Here is an 18,560-nt window from a genome sequence, read left to right as displayed (position 1 = left end):
CCAATCACATCCTTAGGGGCGTCTTAAATCACGGGGGGAAACAAAACAAAACGGCGGGCTAGTAATTCGGCTTAGAGAGCATTGAGATCAAAATGAGCCTAAAAAGTCGCGGTGATCCCGTGGAGGTGCGTGAATGTGATCCAGGTTGTCCACCCTCCCGTAGTACTGATGTAGGCTGCGCCACGCCGTCCACTTCACGAGAAGCCTAGCCTCGGTATGAACCGACACATGCTGAGCTGAGCACAGAGCACCAGCCACACTGACTCACTGAGCACAAGCTATCCGCAACAAATCCTCGCCAATTTACAGGAGACTATTTTTTAAAGAGACACACCTACCGACATATACCGGTATACATCTGCGCTGAGAGGCAATGACCAACAATCAACAAAAACAAGTAATATTCTATAACACAACTATAGGAATAATGAGACAATTAACTGGCAGTGGCTACCTACTGTTACTGTATTACTGTATAGCCTACTTGGCTTGTGGCCCTGTTGCAACTTGAAGATTATATTCATATTAGGGTAGGGTCATTTAATATTTATTGGTGTTGGGGAGGGGGTATTGATAATAATAAAAAGAAGGAAAACGAGAAATTAAATTAATAAATTATGTATGCACATAGGCCTACATTAGGATTAGGATATACCTGACGTGCATACAGTGCATGGTGTTTTACTTAAGTAAAAGTATCAATACTGCAATGTAGAAATACAAGTAAAAGTCCGGAATTCGAAATTTACTTGAGTAAAAGTACAAAAGTATTGGTATCAAAATATACTATATGACCAAAGTAGAAAGTATACTCTTTATCCAGAATGCCTAATTTCAAGTTTTCAAATGTATACAAATCCTTTGAAAATAGTAAATCTACAAGCTCACAAGGCGGCGTCGCGCATGTGAGCTTGTATATCGGCTATAGGCCTATGGCTGAAGTGGTTAATTAATGGATGTTTTGTAATAAGAATCAAAATCTTCAAAGTAACTAAGTAACTAAAGTGTTTAAATAAATGTATAGTTGAGTAAAAGTACAATATTTGGATCAAAGTTGTAGTGTAGTAGAAGTAAAAGTATTTGAAATTGGAAATACTCCAGTGAAAGTACAAATAGGCCTATGTAAAAACTGTACTTAAGTATAGTAGCCTACTTAAGTAAATGTACTTAGTTACTTACAGTAGTTTACACCACTGCGTGCATATACATTAATATACGATGCTACCATACATACGTATATGGACAAAATATACAGGTCTTCTACGCACCCTTCACCACCTCACTTGATTATCAGAGGCTTGCAGACGGTGGCAGAAAATATTTTAATATAACACTAATAATCCTAATCAACATAATGATCGGCCTCATCCCTATTCAGGTTCATTGTGTGTTGCTGCCAAGGGGAGATCATATTGTACAGAAACAATCTTCCTGCGCCCTGACACTCAAGCTTCTGAACATCCGCTGTCAGATCCTGTGGTGATTTATTAAGCAGCTGTTGTTTCACACCATTTCCTCTCTCCCATTATCTACACTCTGGCTCCCGTGGGGTCTCCGGTGCCTGGGCTGGCTCTGGGGAGACGGACACACTGCTCCCCAGGGATATGGGCTCCATGCCTCCATCTCACCCATGCCCCCCATCCCAGACCAGTTCTCCTGCACTGCTGCCCTCTGTTTCTCCTCCCTGCATTGTCTGCGTGTCAATCTCTCTGAGAGTCCAACATGATGGAGAGTGGCTGCGGGGCTCCCAGAGCCGGCTCTTCCTTTGTCCACTTGGAATGGGAGTGGAAATTGGGGAACAGAAGAAGGGGTCCAGATGCCTGTCGCAGGGAGTGACACTGAGATAGAGGTCACAATGGCATTAATCTAACCCACCACTGGAAGAGTGGACCTTATTAAGTACTACAAAAGCAAAAACAGTGCAAGAATGACAACAGGATGACAACCGCTGTTGTTGACCACAGTGACTTGTCAGCAGACACTTGAAACAGAGTAGAGCTACACATCCATACAAGTCTTCTCAGACGAAGCATGTAACTCATTATTCATGTGTGTGTGTGTGTGTGTGTGTGTGTGTGTGTGTGTGTGTGTGTGTGTGTGTGTGTGTGTGTGTGCGTGGTACAGATGGTGGGATGTGCCTGGCTGTCTGACTCAATTGAAAGATGGGAGATTCAGCCGCACCCAGTCCTGAGTTTCACCACCAGGCTTAATCAATTCTTGTTTGTGAACTAATTGCCTCCACTGAGCTCTTATCATAGGCTATGTCATATTTCCTTATTCACAAGAACAGAGCCTTTGTCATCCTATCTCTGCATCACTGCATGTTTATGTGCATGTTTTTGTGTCTTCTGTCTGTGCAAGGACCTTCAGTTAGCCTCGAGAACTCCAGGAGTGATATTTTTAGGTTTAGTGTCACTGCAGCATACAGCTAAACAGCAGGTCATTTACATCAAATACACTGGAGTGCTACGGTAAGCAACAAATAACGCAGCAACATTTGGCTTTGAGCCCAGGTTTTTTTCATTTCAGAAGACTTGGCAGTGGAAGGAGCATTATTTGGAAATTTTGCACATCCTCTCTTGTCATGTCCTTAAAGCTCACACTCTAAACTCAAAGTTAGACAGGTTGAGTTTCTATTTTGCATAGCAACACACAGAGCAGATTTGCATAATTTCTAATGTCATAGGCCTGTATTTAATGTGCTGTACTGATGAGTCCACCTTGCCAGCCTAGGAGGAGGCCAGGCTTCTGCGTTAACTATAATACACTGAACTCAAAGATTTAATGAGTTGCAGACTCATTGGATTGTTTTTGCCCAACGTCTGGCTTTTGAAATTACATCATACTAGACCTGCGCCCTCCGGACACCGGCCTACTTGGGAACGATGCAAGTTGGGAACAATGAATCGGGAATGTATACCCATTACCCAACCCCAGTATGCAATACCCATTATAGCCGTTGTCATAGCAGCCGCTTTGACTCCGTCTGCCTGTATCTCTTTTATGCCCATACTGTATGTGGAGATCCCTGATGTTATCAGTATATGCTATTTGGGCATATGGGCCTGGCCATATACTATTATATGGGCTTAATGGGCATCAGCAGTTGTGGAAAGTCCTTGTGCAGTGGTAAACATCTGTGGAGAATGTCTGAAGAGTGCGAACTGACTGTGAAAAGTGGACTGGTTAAGTCATCAAATGGCAGGTGCAGGGTTGCCATGGCAATCAATTGGCTCAGGCAGGTGTGGGGACTCATTAGGTCCACTGGCAGAGCCAGTAGCCTATCAATACTGCAATGCAGAAATACTCTTCTGCTTACAAGTTACTTACAAGTAAAAGTTAGGAATTAAAAATGTACAAAAGTATTGGTATAAAAATGTACTTAAAGTACCAAAGTAGAAAGTACTCATGCAGAAGAACCCATTTCACAAGTTTTCAAACGTATAGAATCTTTTGAAAATGGCAGATCTACAAGCTCACAATGCAGTGTGGGTAATGTGTTTTGTAATAATAATCAAAATCTACAAAGTAACTAACTCAAGTGTAGTGGAGTAAAAGTACAATATTTGCCTCTGAGATGTAGTGGAGTAGAAGTTAAAGTACTGGAAATAAGTACAAATACCTCAAAATTCACTAATGTTCATGATAAAATAGCACAGTTCTTTTCTACTCGAGACTTTAGTCTCATGGGAGGGCTGTGGGCAGTTCAGAAACCCGTCCACCAGTGACATCATCGATGGGGAATCCAAGCTAATAGAAACTGCAGGCTTTCTATTTCTGGAAAGTTGCAATGCGATAATGGAAGTCATTGTTCTCAACATAACAGAAAATATGATGCATTTGTTGTAAGATGGCAGCCAATTCTATGGACTTTTAATGCTTGTTTAGAGCACTTAACATTACCAGGCGCCCCTCACTTCACACAAGTGTAATTTTTACTATAATGCAAAAATAGGCAGTCTCAGTCTTTACACCTTCAATAACTGATTGCTTGGTGCAGATATAGGCTCGATTTGGCATGCTACTAGTAGCCTGCTAATTGCCTTATGTTAGAAAGCTCATTTTTCTTGTGTACACATCACAAGCCCTGGGGAGCTTCCTTCCTCCTGCTTTGAGAAATATCAGGTTTGCTTCAGATACAACTATAGCTAGAAACTAAATAATGCACTCAGAAGGGTGCAAACATGTGCCAAAACTATGCTAAGGTAACAAGATATGGCAATCTCTCCTATTATGACCCTTGACCTTATAGACATATCTTCAGGGCAGCCTACATTTCATGAAGTTCTGGCCATCTATAGTTGAGTTAGACAAATAAATAATCAAAGAACGGGGTGAAAAATGTGATTAATTCACTATATGATCCCTATTTCATTGTGGCTTGCGGTCAAAGCATTTTGTACATCCATGTCCTGGTCTGATGGACATCTGAGCTGTGTGTATAACACCATAAGTCAAAATGAGGCTGTTCAAATCATTGAAAAAGATAGGGATAGGGGGAGGGGTGCTGATGAAAAGATAAGAGTGGCATTTCAAAATCTGGAAGTGTAGACCTGTGGAGAATCATATAGGCTACAACACTTTAGATCCAACATATGAGCTGGGCTTACATTCAGGATGCTGGCTCCCTCTACTGGCCTATTCACATATAAATGAAGGCATTTCCAGGGCACAGTGGACTCTCTTGCATGTAAGCAAGATGATTAATATCACAAGTGAATGAATACATGCTTTTAAGGTAGAATATAATTTGATTGAAGACAAACAAACAAAGGTCATAGGACCTTGATGAACTCAAAATATAGGCTAATCTTAGTCCTTAGTGTGGACAAGCCAGTCGTGAACTTAATGATATCCTTCAGTTATCTAAGCACTAGCAGTGCTTACTTTAGATTTATTATGGTAAGGGAGGAAGCAGGGGCAGTGTCTTTGAGTGTACAGGGTTTGATGATGGCCCAGTAGGACCGGGCCTTAATTTTCGGGCCTGTTGAGAACTCTAGTTTTCGCCAGCTGCTTGGCACGGCTGCACTAATAACTTTGGGGCGGGCCCGTCTAGAGTTTTAATGGACAGGTACAGTATCAGTCAAAAGGGAGACATCAAGAGGAAGGACGGATGGGGAGGATCAACATAATAATGTCAGAACAGGTCAGCTCCATATATTGAGGTCAGATGTTGGTCGGGGGGGGTAGGACCAAGGGATTTGGGATTTGTTTATAAACATTTTGGTATTTGTTTATAAACATTTGTGATTTGTTTATAAACATTTGTGATTTATTTATAAACATTTTGGGATTTGTTTATAAACATTTGGGATTTGTTTACAAACATTTGGGATTTGTTTATAAACATTTGGGATTTGTAAGTCTCATGGGGGGGGGTAGGACCACTACCAGTAGACCTGTAGTAAGTCTCATGGTCGGGGGGGTAGGACCAAGGGATTTGGGATTTGTTTATAAACATTTTGGTATTTGTTTATAAACATTTGTGATTTGTTTATAAACATTTGTGATTTGTTTATAAACATTTGTGATTTGTTTATAAACATTTTGGGATTCGTTTATAAACATTTGGGATTTGTTTACAAACATTTGGGATTTGTTTATAAACATTTGGGATTTGTAAGTCTCATGGGGGGGGTAGGACCACTACCAGTTGACCTGTAGTAAGTCTCATGGTCGGGGGGGTAGGACCAAGTCTCATGGGATTTGGGATTTGTTTATAAACATTTTGGTATTTGTTTATAAACATTTGGGATTTGTTTATAAACATTTGGGATTTGTTTATAAACATTTGGGATTTGTTTATAAACATATGTGGCCCCCACCTAGCTTCTTAATTTTGATCTCAAAGTGCACCAGATTGAAGCATTTTCATGGCAAATTTACAATTTTTATCCGGCGTGGCAAAGCAGGAGGGGGGGGGGGGCTCTGTATAATATGTTGCCTAGGGCCTCAAAAGGCCTAGAACCGGCACTGGATGTTGCTGGCCGGCTCCATACATGCAGATAGGTGATCTAGTCTTCTCCGTGTATGGCTGTCCAGGGTTTAATGAGGTCAGTGTTGTGATCTTCTTATAGAGACGGTCATATATGGAGAGTGTCACGAGGCGTGACGGACTGACGACCATATATGGTGGCCGTGGCGTGACATTTTCTGTGGTTCGGGGTTCTCTGTGTGTGTGTGTGTTCTGAAGCCTTTTGAGCTGCAATGAAAACAGGCAAAATCCCTCAGTGACATCTGCTGGCAAATTGTTAAATCATATATGGGATTTGTAGACTGTTACATCACAGACTACTCCACGGGCAAATCAGATCACTTGTTTGAGCCAAATTATTCAGAAAACCCCAGACCACAGAAAATCTACTGAATTTTCAAAGTTCAGGTTTTTTGGGTGCAATTCAGCTCAGAAAACCTAAAGCAATTTAATAAGAAACATTTACAAAAAAACTCACGGTATGGTTACCGTTTTACCGTGAGCACTCCAGTGGCCCCACTTCACACACATACACTGAAAATAGCAGCCCTCCACAAAGAGGGAATATAAGCTAATGGTCTGTATGCCTGGCTGGCTGCATGGTGGTATAATAACAACACAAGGGCAAAAGGAGAAACAAATATGGAGGATAAAGGTTGCTTAACGAATAAATGTTCAGTGTATTCTTATTTATTTAACCTATTTTTACAACAATTCAATTAAATTAAGCTTTAGTACAGCATTGTGTAAACAGAGCTGCTATATGTCACCTATTGCTTGTTATATGTTATATGTTATACAGGGTATAAAGCTTTTTTTTATTAACAAATAAAATAGCACAAATCTTTATGCCCTCTAAACAGTAATTTCATATGTTGACCACTAGATGGCATTAATGTATCGGTAGATACAATTTATAGTAGGCTCAGACTGGCTCAGACCTAATTCCCGTAGTCTGTGGTCATGCTAAAAGTAGAGTTTATCTGGACTTTAAATTACTAAAAAGTAGTAATTATTATGGTGTTTGTCACTTTTACGACATAAGCCTACTTGTAGCATATTGGTGCTTTTCTCCAACTTTGCATTTTGAAAGTCACTCTGCTATAAGAGCATGAGCTAAATGCCTAAATTGTAGGTTGACTGCTATAATGCATAGTAGACTATACTTATACTACTTGCTAAACAGGACTAAAAGCAGATGCCAGACAACCAACAGGCTGAGCAACATACAAAGAAAAATTATCATCAGACAGAAGGCTAAGGCATGGAGTGGGCTGGGCTGTCAAGTTCAAAGTCAAAGTCAACCCGACCTTGAGATAAGAACTACTGACCAAAACTTTAACAATTAAAGAACCTGTTCAGGGCGTAATCACTAATCAGGGACAGGAGTGTAGGCCGGCCTTATGCTATAATTATCTTCAGATAAGTGAAAATGGGCACAGAACAGTGTTAATCATTCATTCATTACATTTGAGAGAAAAAAAATTAATCTTGAGCAATTGTCTTAACTAATTTATAACAGAAGACTCAGCTGAGGTGAGGTTTTTTTTTTATTTTATATAAAAGCAATGTATGAGGATCTGAGCTGAAATCTTTCCCAACAGCTGAAGGAATATTTGGTGTCTTATGCATAAGAAAAGAAAAATTATTCAGCCATATTATTTAACAATAATTTACTTAACTTAATGAAGTTGACCATTTAACAACAAAAGTTGTATACTTATCATTAATCAATTTCTTAATGCTAAAGGGAGAATCAAGCATATTCAAGTCTAACAATAAGAACATGCAGCAGGCCCATATGCTATCACTCTTGTCTAATTACAAGACCTAACAAAGTGCAGATGGGCCTGACTGAATTTTATATAATTTATATAATAATATAATTAATTGCTGTTATGGCCGATAACCGATATTACAGATGTCGATATGATCTCATTCCGCATTAAAAAATATAATAATTTTGTCCATCCTGACAAATACATGTAACAGGGTGTCTGCACTGCAGGCTTAGGCAAGTCAGATTTAACTTTAATACCTTTATATATAATATTGTGAGCTTGTAGATCTGTTCAAGCTGTTACTTTGGGCTTGTTTATCTGTAAAGAAAGACCGATTAATCGGACCGTCCGATTGATTAATCGAACCGATGCCGATTAATCTAAAAACAACTAGAATCGGCCAATACCGATGTGTTTGCCGATTAATCTCCCATCACTTAAACCAGAGAGTGTAACTGTATAGTACTGTAATTGACACAAATGCACCTCCAGAGGTGTAGGCTATGGATAGAAGAAGAAGAAGAAAGAACAGCAAACATCAACAAAAACATAGGAAAGCAGGACCTTGAAAACAACATGAATAAATCAGGATTGTGCCTGATGGGAGTTATTATATAGCTCTATTAAAGCTTGTGTTTTGATGAGGAAGCTGAATGGAGGTTTTGTGGCAGACCTGCCGGTTGTTTGAGGTTAAGGTCAGAGCAGACCTTCCAGGGGACAGTTTCAATACCATGTTAAAAATCCATTCCATTCCATTACGGGGGGAGAAAAAACACATGGACTCGGATATAAATTTTTCACCCGACAACCCATTTATGAGCTGTGAGCTGGACCTAATGCAAACTAACATTACAGTGTAAAAGCCTTGTTCTCTTGTGAAACAGTCTGAGAATTCCCATGAGGACCTTTACCTGTTCCTAGACTTTTAAATTCAACGTTGCAATGTATCAGGTAATGCATGATAATTTAGTTGACAGTACTTTTTACTTAAGTGTCTTTGAATGTTGTTTCATGGTGAGTGCTTCATCGTTTTATTATTTATTCTGGCTAAATGGCAGGCATAATGCCCTTCAATCTAACTCATAGTATTATATTATAGAGTGTAAGTCATTAGACACATTATAAAATGAAAAATGAAAGATATTTTAATAAGATATTACTGTATACCGGTATTACACAAGTTATTAATGTCCTCCTATGTCCTTCCAAACTACTCTGGCAGACTGGCACAGGGTCACATGCTATATGCAAAGAAGTATATGTGGGTTATTAACTTATTAAATTATTTACATGAATCAGAGTGTATTGTGTTTTCATGTTGAAATAGAAACCATAGCCTGCTTGCAAAACCTATATACAGTATGCTTTATCCACCTATATTTAATTTTAGTGACAGCTACAGGGCCTACTGCAATTTTCACATTTCCTATGTGGAGGTGTGGTATAGTCAGAATGTAAATATACAAAAATGTAAACGTACTACAGTGTGCGTGTGACCGTGCGTGTGGCATTTAGCAGATGCTCTCAATCCAGAGTGATTTACAGTAAACAAGGTACACACACACACACACACACACACACACACACACACACACACACACACACACACACACACACACACACACACACACACACACACACACACACACACACACACACACACACACACACACACACACACACACACAAAATTATGAGTGGTGCAACAGCGTCCCCTGTTGGTACCCTAACAGACAGACTCGAGAGCTTATTTCCATTGTGGTCCTGAGAGTGCCATGTGTGAAGCTGTCAATCAGTGTGCAAGGGAAGGGGGCGTTCCTGAACATATCCAGGTGGATAAACTCCATGATGAGCTGAGCACGTCGCCAGGAGGCTGGAGGCTGGAGCTCCGTGCCACACTGACTACTATGAATGACTGTAGGTATACAGACTCAATTCATTGGTTGTTGGTGAAGCAGTAAATTGACTGTTTGTTTACTTATACGAGTCATGTGTCGAAGTGGCTTTTTTAGTGTAGGCTATCGTAGCCTACCATTGCTTTGCAATGCCATCTATTGTTTGTAGGAAAGGGATAGTAAATATTTATTACAAACATCTTTATAGCCGAATTAGATTTAAAAAAACAAAAAAAAATCACCGAAAGTTCGGCTACCTGAAGTGAAATAGCGCATTGCCATTGAGCTGCAGCTGCTGTCAACTTTGAAGCTCAGCTGTGGATCCCGTGGATCTTCCAGAGACCAGGCGGTGGATGTTGTGCAATGGAGATACGGAGACGACTTCACGTCATCCTGACATTGTTATGGATTTTTCAAGGTAGGCAAATACAATTTATGTGAAACTGAAACATTATCATTGTAGTCATTTAGTCAAGTTGCTGTAAGCACTGTAAAGCCAGAAAACTGAAACTGATTTGGAGACCTTGTTTTGCATGTAGGCTAAAGAAGCTGGTCCTTTATAAAAGGATTAACAATAATAATAGAATAAATCCAAACTATAGTAAAACTGTGGTGAAAGTCCATGGAGAATAAAATCCTGCATCATGCACAGAAAGGGTTTTGTTGCCCCAAAACAGCCCTTTTTTAAATTCTTCTTCTTCTTATATTACCAGTAAGACACCCTGAGGGTGAAAAGCGTGCACACATACGCCTGGGTGACAGATAGAGTGTGTCTTGAGTGTACAGGGTTTGATGAGGTCTGGACATTATGGAGCATGTCTTCAGTGTACAGGGTTTGATGAGGTCAGATCAACATATGGAATGTCAGAACAGGTCAGCTCCAAATATGGAGATCTAAGGGTGGCAGCAGGGGAAGTGACTTGAGTGTACAGGGTTTGATGAGGTCTGGCCATATATGGATCATGAGTGTACAGGTTTGATGAGGTCTGGCCATGTGGAGCATCATGAGCATGTCTTGAGTTTACAGGGTTTGATGAGGTCAGATCAACATATGGAATGTCAGAACAGGTCAGCTCCATATCTGCAGATCTAAGGGTGGCAGCGGGGGCAGTGTCTTGAGTTTACAGGGTTTGATGAGGGCCCAGGTAGGGCTGGGCCTTAATTTTCGGGTTTGATGATGTCAGAATGACATATGTATGTCACAAGGCATGGGGGCGTGACGCACCAACGGGAAATGCACATGGGGGCGTGACTGACCAACGGGAAATGCATGTTTTCATATTAAATGCAAACATGTAAAGATTTCTGATGTCACGCTTAGACTATTAGGATATTAGGATCAGTTAGCCTACAAATTGCATTGCAATTGCATGCACTTTTATTGTATGGTGGTTTTGAATGAGGGTCTGTTGGTAGGGCATTTCACAATTTGTTGGCATATTAAATCTGGGTTGAAATAGATCAGTGGCGCTCCCTCTGGTGTGTTGTGTCTTTTACGTTATTGAAGCAGTTTGACAGGTACATGAGTGTCCCTGTAGTCTTGAGTATCTTGAAGACAAGGCCCAATAAGTAGCTGTACTCTGTCGAGTCTGACCTCTACACTGAGCCATCCCAACTACCTGGTGGTGACCGCTCTGAGGTCTCAGGCCATGAAAACTCAATGGTTTCAACACTTTTTAGAGTACCCTACATTGTGCTTCAGTATGTTGACAAGCTTCATGGAGATGCTAAAAATGCATTTACGGCTGTCATCAAAGCAAACCTGGGCTTCCATAACACCTCAATAGTGACAAAGGCTGATCACCTCCATGCCACGCCCCGTTGATGAAATACTTTGTTCAAAAGCAGCCCAGACCAAGTATTGACTGCATACATTAATTAATATACTTTTCAGATGGTCGACACGTTTAAAAATACATTTATTTTAGTGGTCTCGTAAAATATTCGAATTTGTTGAGATAGGACGTTTTGATTTTCATGAACTGTACGCCATAATCATAAAGATTAAAACAAAAAAAGGTTTTAAATCATCAAAAGTTTCACTTTTTTAATTATATTACGGAAGAAAATGAACTTTTACACAATATTCAAATTCATTGAGATGGAGCTGTTTATAAAAAAATCACACCTGTGTGAAGTGAGGGGCGTTCTTATAATCGTACATAATCATGCCGTAACATGTAGATTTGTTCAGTAAATTCATTGTCAATGGGAATATAATGTTTGTGTAAGACGAAAATCTACACTACTAGCTGAATATAGGAGGGGCTAGTAGAGCCCCTCAAAAAGGTAAAAATCCACAAAGTCTCTCTCTGAAGTAATCTATTGAGTCTATTGCCACCTCTAACTGATTGCTCCATTTGTTCTATTCCCTCCACTCTCAGGAGACTGTCATTGCCATTATAACAGCTTTTGAAATGGCGTGTCATCAGGGATAGTCCTCATTATTTGTTCTAATCGCGTATTTATGCTCTGCCAGACTGCCACTCTATCCTTCAAGCTCCTCTTTGTGCGTCCACAGGGGCAGGTGAGGCGATACACTATATAGGTGGAGTTGCAGTTAATGAATTGTTTACATTTGTAAACCTCCATGTTTTTTAGGTCTTTAAATTATTTAGTTGTATAACATTAGAGCAGTGGTTACAGTATATTTGCAAACATTTATAGGTGCCCATTGGTCTATTTAACCAATGGCCCTCTTTCTTTGCTGGTAGGTGACTCTGGGTAAGTTTGTCCCTTTAAAGAGGGAACTATTTTCAAAGTAACAAAATGTTAAAACATGTTAGTTAAAGACGGACCACTTAAGTCTTCTGAGGATATCCCAATTGGTCTGATATGTTTAATTTGTGAGGACTGTAGTCATAGAAAAGTATACACCTGCAGTGTCTTTTGGAGTGGTGCAACCACTCCAAGGAACAGCAATGTCCGTGTTCACCCACCTACCTACCCACCTACCTACAGTATGTGTTGTTCATGAGCACCAGTATATGACTATGAGTACCAGTAGGGGCGCTGTTTTGCCAGAAACAGAGAGAGGGATAGTGCTGCACTGTTGCCTGCTAATGAGAGAGAGAGAGAGAGAGAGAGAGAGAGAGAGGTGGGGGGGGGGGGGGGGGGGGGAGTTGCACCACTCATTTCACACAGGTGTGATTTTCTCCTATGCCCAGCTTTGTTTGTTTGTGTCTACAAAATTTCAGATGATTTGATTGGCTGAGCACGGCATGTGATGTAGGATGATGTATGACGATAAGAGCGGCCCTCACTTCACACAAGTGTGATTTAAGGGTGTAAGAGATGTTGATGCTGCGTTGTTTTGAGCTGTGGAAATTGTAGTTTTTTGGTACGATCTATTTAGGAAGCGTTTTGTCATTTGTTGAGATTGTAGTTTAATGTGGATTATACTGTCATAATAATCTTGTCATATAATCATAATGATAATGAAACCGGTATCGTAATGGCTCAATTATAGCACTTCCTCTTATTTATTATAGTTTAATTTAAGTATGGTATGTAAAAAAAGTCAGTTATTGAATTATTACTCAAATTGAGGGACACATCTTGTCAGGGGATGCCTATTTTTGACATGATCAAAACAAAACAATTGCAAAATGTTATTTGTAGAAGTAGCATATTATTTTCCTTTACCCCTCAAAAACTCTGCTTTGTGTGCTACTGGCCTTTCTCAACCAGGCTTAGTCTATGTCTATTGTGCTCTTGCACGCTTCTTATTTACTGCATGCTCTGGTGAGGAAACAAGATTATGTTGTAGTTAATCTGTTTGGTCGTTACTGAGGTTTTATTGGGGGGCAGTGTGTTGAAAATGTGTCAGAAAAGTAACACCACATAATTCAATCACTGTGTAGAGTTACTTGTAAAATGTTTGAATTAAGCATTTACATATAGGTCATCAGTTGATTTAATAATGAAGTAGACTTTTAACCTATGGATAATGTGTCATTTGTGTAATTTGTCTTGAGTTCAACATACAACTGATGCTGCTATAGCTGATGTCAAGTAGCCTAGCCAAGTGCTTCCCTTCACAGCAGCTCAACCCTAGACTAGAGTGTATGATGAATAATATGTTGAATGATGACTTGCAATGGCCATTTTGCTTCTAGTCTTAAACTTGGCTTGATTAACAATTTAGAATGGCTACTGTTTACTTATTAAGGAGTAAAGCGTAATGTTTTGTGTAGTATGGCTGAAGTTTGTAGTAGGACACTGACCACAGCAAGTAGCAGAGAATTGTGGTCACTAATCTGTTATGGTGCAGGAGTCAGAAGGGGATAGTAATCCATTTGACTTGCACCCTGGCTTTCCAACAATACATTTTAACTCTAGTGGTGGTCATTACTGATGAGATTAAAACACAAGCAACTGCTGCTGAAGACATGGCTCCTCCTCCCTTCTGTGTTGCTAGGATTAAAAGTAAAGCAAGTAATAGAAGTATTTGTAGATGTTTAGTGAAATATATTGTGTAGTCCAATATCAATGGGCTATATGCAGTATAACAGTAACGGCAAACTGCAGGTTCTCCATGTAAACATCGTTCAGTGTTATGGGTTCTGAAATGCAGTTGAGTTGTTGATATGGGTCACTGCTTGAGGCCAGAAGCTGTTCACCACTGTCAAATTGAAAACTGCATCTCCAACTTGACATTGGAGGATGTATTTGTTATGTCTAGGCGGGCAATGCACTGCATGGATGGATGGAGTTGAATAATACTGCATGTTTGATAGCTATATGATTCAATCCCCTGGATTTCTGATGCAGTTGGAGGAAATATACGTTGCTACATATTTTATTTATTTATTTATTTATTTGGAGGGGGAGGGGATCTAACAGATATGAAACCTTTATGGTTTATTTATGCAATCAGAATCTGGCTAACCAGTATTTTCCTTACGCACTAAAGGCTTCCATCTTGCGCCACCCTTTATACCTTATCCCTAAACGTATTTTTACTATTTTGAAAAAGAAAAACCAAATCGTTCAACTAGCCGATCTACATCGAGACATTGTGAAGTTTAGGGATAAGGGTTAAGCAAGATATAGCCCTATACGTTCCCTCTGTATTTTCGGGGGTACAATGTTTGCTATTTTTCCAATTTAATGACATAAAAATGGAATGCATGCTGTACAGAAAGTGCATCTACTCTGTTTCATGCATCTGTGTTTGCAACCCCTCTCCACATTAGTTTTGAAAAATGCAGGCCAGATTTTTTTCTTTGGGGTGTAGGGAGTGTGCATACAACGTTTTACGCAGATCGGTGCAGTTATATGTGAAGACGCGACTTGGCCTGTTCTAGCACCACCATGAGGCTGATTTGAAAACTGTCAAGTGGCATTTCTTCCTCAGCCTAGTGGGAATATGCGTGCACAATTTCACCACAATCTGACACTGCGTTGAAGAGTTGCGGCATTTTGTACAAAACGGGCTACTCCTGAAAACTTTGGAAGCCAATCTTAGCCAATCGGGATGGAATATGAGAAATCAAACAAACCTGTCTTGATCACATGACTATGGAGATCATGTGTACCGATTTGCTTGAAATTTGGGTAAAATCTGAAGGAGTAATATAAGAAAATGTTTTACATATGTCGGCCACCTGGTGGTGCTATAAAGAGCAGATGTGAAAAATTCCAGGCAAAGGTTTTTCCTTTGCCTCTAGGGAGTATGCATACAAGGTTTTACATAGATCGGTGCAGTTATAGGTAAAAACACGAATGGGCCAGTTATAGCGCCACCATGAGGCTGAGTTGAACATTTTCAAGTGGCATTTCTTTCTCGGCCTAGTGGGAATGTGTGTGCAAAATGTCACGGAAATCACACAATTTGTTCATGATTTGCAGCATTTTGTTTGAAACAGAGTATTAGCCAATCAGGATGGAAAATCGTAAAGACTTGTTTCGTTCAATGGTTATAGAGAGACTGTGTACTAATTTGCGTGATGTTTTGACAAAATCTGTAGGTGTACTGTCAAAAAATGTGACGGAAGGACATTAATTATCTTTAGTTTCCACTTTTTTTCCAGCACAGGAATATCTGTCACTGCTTAATTGTATGTGTGACCTGGTGATACCATTAACGTCATGGCATGATGTCCAGGTGCAGATTAGAGAGAATTTATATTACTGCTACTATGTTGTTGCTGTTGGTGTTTGTCTTCCACTACCTAACTATGAATTTATTTTTCCTAAAGCTACTAACTAATGAGGATTGTTGGCATTTGAATATCAATTTTAATAGGACTATGGTGATATTCACTATGATAGGCTGTATTTAAGGTCATTTGACAGTAGGAGGTGATAAAGGCTATGAATGGAAGATTCTAAAAGTGTTTCTAATAGCTTTCTATATTTGCATGCATTGCTTCATCTCACTACCCAATGACTGAATGAGTGTGACCGGGCCGGCATGTATGAAATTATATTGAGAAAGGGCTTCTCACGGTCATGGGTACACAAGTGTTTCCCCCTATATTTATTTAGCAACTCTGGACAACTCTAGACAATTAAATACCTTACAGTAAGTAAGTATACAGTCACAAGCAAACAGTTGAATTAATTTGAGGTACTCACAGTAATTTGCCTTTTTATGAACAAAAGTGACATGAGCAAGGAGGAACAAATAAGAAGGAATTTATATGCACACACATCGAACAGAGATGCTGTTGTAATTAATAAACATTCACAAATTGCAGCACAGACAACGCTTTGTTCATTAATGAATTGCATTTTTATAGCGCTTTTCCAAGTGCTCAAATCACTTTACAATGGTTCATTCATTCATACATTGGGAGGTGAAGCGGTGAACAGTCGACGCCAGCGTCCTCACTTCCCACATTCACACACCAATGGTGGCAAGCTCACACCAACCGATTAATTGGAGGCAGTGTAGGGTTCAGTGTCTTGCCCAAGGACACTTCGACATGTGGACAGGAGGAGCCGGGATTCGAACCGCCGACCCAGGGATCATTGGACGACCTGCTCTACCTCCTGAGCCACAGCCGCCCCGTAATTACCCGTAATTACAATACTATAATCATAAATGTAGTCAACATAGATGTTCAGGCTCTCTGATTGACCATTTTCAAGATCATGAAAATATACTTCATTCCCTGGGTACAGTAATGATTTTAAGCCCATTGTATTTTCTTGTAGTACATAAATGTGTTTTCTAGAACATTTTCTTTCCAATGTCTCTCTAAATAATGACAATGAGAAGTTGAACTCTTATCACCCTTTACAACGACTGCACTTTGCTGCAACAGCTTCTGCACATAACTGACACTAACAAGGTACTGTACGTACAGTAAAAGCTGAAGCTGTAGAGGTGGTTCCTCTGAGTATGAATCATTAGGATAGCTAACACCAAGCTTCTAGACAATTATATGTGCTCACCACCAAGCAAGCAGAGCTTACCATACTGAGAGGGTCAATATATATCAGCTTATTAATGACATCTCATCACCCCATGAATGCTGGCATCTCTTCATTGGCTCCCTGTTCCGATTTAGAATTGATAGCAGAAATACAGATGCTCAGGTGTTACCGTGTTACCCATCCTGCTGTCTAAGATTACAGGAGACAACTTTTAAATTCTTACAACCCATTTTTATAGATGTGCTTTTACGTAATGATGTCTATTTATTGTCTCCACCAGGCCGAAGGCATGGGGAGAGAGTATGTTTTGCACTCAGTCCGTCCGTCCGTCCGTCCGTGTGTCCGTCTGTCTGTGAACAGCTAATCTCCGGCACTGTTAACCCGGTCGATGCCACATTTTGATGTGCCCTCATGGTGGCGCTATAACTGTCCGAAAAGTGTTTTTACCCCCAACTGCACGGATTTGTGGATAACTTTGTATGCAAACTCCCTAGAGGCCAAGGAAAAACCTTTGTTTGGAATTTTTTAACATCTGCTCTTTATAGCACCACCAGGAGGCTGACATATGTAAAACACATTTTCTAACATTACTCCTTCAAATTTCACGCAAATCGGTACACATGCTCTCCATAGTCATGTGATCAAGACGGGTTTGTTTGATTCTCATAATCCACCTTCATTGCCTACGATTGGCTTCTAAACTTTTCAGGAGTAGCCAGCTTTGTGCCCGTTTTGTACAAATCGCCACAACTACTCAACGCAACATCCGATTGCGGTGAAACTGTTCATGCATATTCCCACTAGGCTGAGGAAGAATTGCCACATGACAGTTTCAAATCAGCCTCATGGTGGCAATACAACAGGCCAAGCCGTGTCTCACACACACACGCACACGCACACAAAACATGATTATATTACTCCTAAACATTTTGCCAAACATCACACACACACTCCTATCCTCCTTCTGGTGGAGACCTGTGCCCAGAAGGGCACTTTTTCTAGTTGCTTTTATTCTTTACTAATGCAATGCTTCAGAATGCATACTGTAGCTGTTTGGAACTTGTGGCTGTTCGGAGTCAGACCACGTGGCCGTCTGGAAAGCATGACCAATCATAGCGACCCTGTTCTGGAAATCCAATCGACCGCGAATCCAATCGACTTCACACTCGACACTGCAGTTCTTTGGGCCTTCAGCAGTGCACACCACCAAGAGTGAAGTCGATTGGTTTAGTAGACAGACTGACTGACTGACTCTTGTACAGTCTTTCAACACCCTTCTCTTTTCTCTCTTGTGTTTCTGCATTCTTTCATCTTGGTTTAACCTTTTCTTGACTTTTTCTTGACTTTTTCATAAATCAATCAAGTTTATCATCATTTATGAGAATAGATCATGAGGTGAGTACTGACACCTGCTGACACATCGGCTGTCACAGCCTCTGACTCCTTGTTTGTGTGCTTCAGAAACCACTTTATCAAGTACAATAAATGTACAGAACCTTCTCCTGGTGCCTGGGCATATAATAG

The 18,560-nt window shown here is 40.2% G+C and overlaps 1 protein-coding gene across 1 annotated transcript in view; it reads left to right on the top strand.

Annotated features, from left to right (window-relative positions):
• The first annotated feature begins 9,578 nt into the window (after positions 1 to 9,578).
• esamb (endothelial cell adhesion molecule b) overlaps positions 9,579 to 18,560 on the top strand; it is a 39,476-nt gene continuing 30,494 nt past the window's right edge. The window contains exons 1-2 of the mRNA XM_080773034.1: positions 9,579 to 9,672; positions 9,943 to 10,068. Coding sequence (XP_080629160.1) covers positions 9,663 to 9,672; positions 9,943 to 10,068 — 136 coding nt within the window. The 5' untranslated portion in view covers positions 9,579 to 9,662. The remainder of the gene's footprint in view (positions 9,673 to 9,942; positions 10,069 to 18,560) is intronic.

This window comes from Protomyctophum bolini (assembly GCF_963924005.1).
Source record: "Protomyctophum bolini genome assembly, chromosome: 9".
Lineage (NCBI taxonomy): Eukaryota > Metazoa > Chordata > Actinopteri > Myctophiformes > Myctophidae > Protomyctophum > Protomyctophum bolini.
This window is presented reverse-complemented; position numbering and strand designations above follow the sequence as displayed.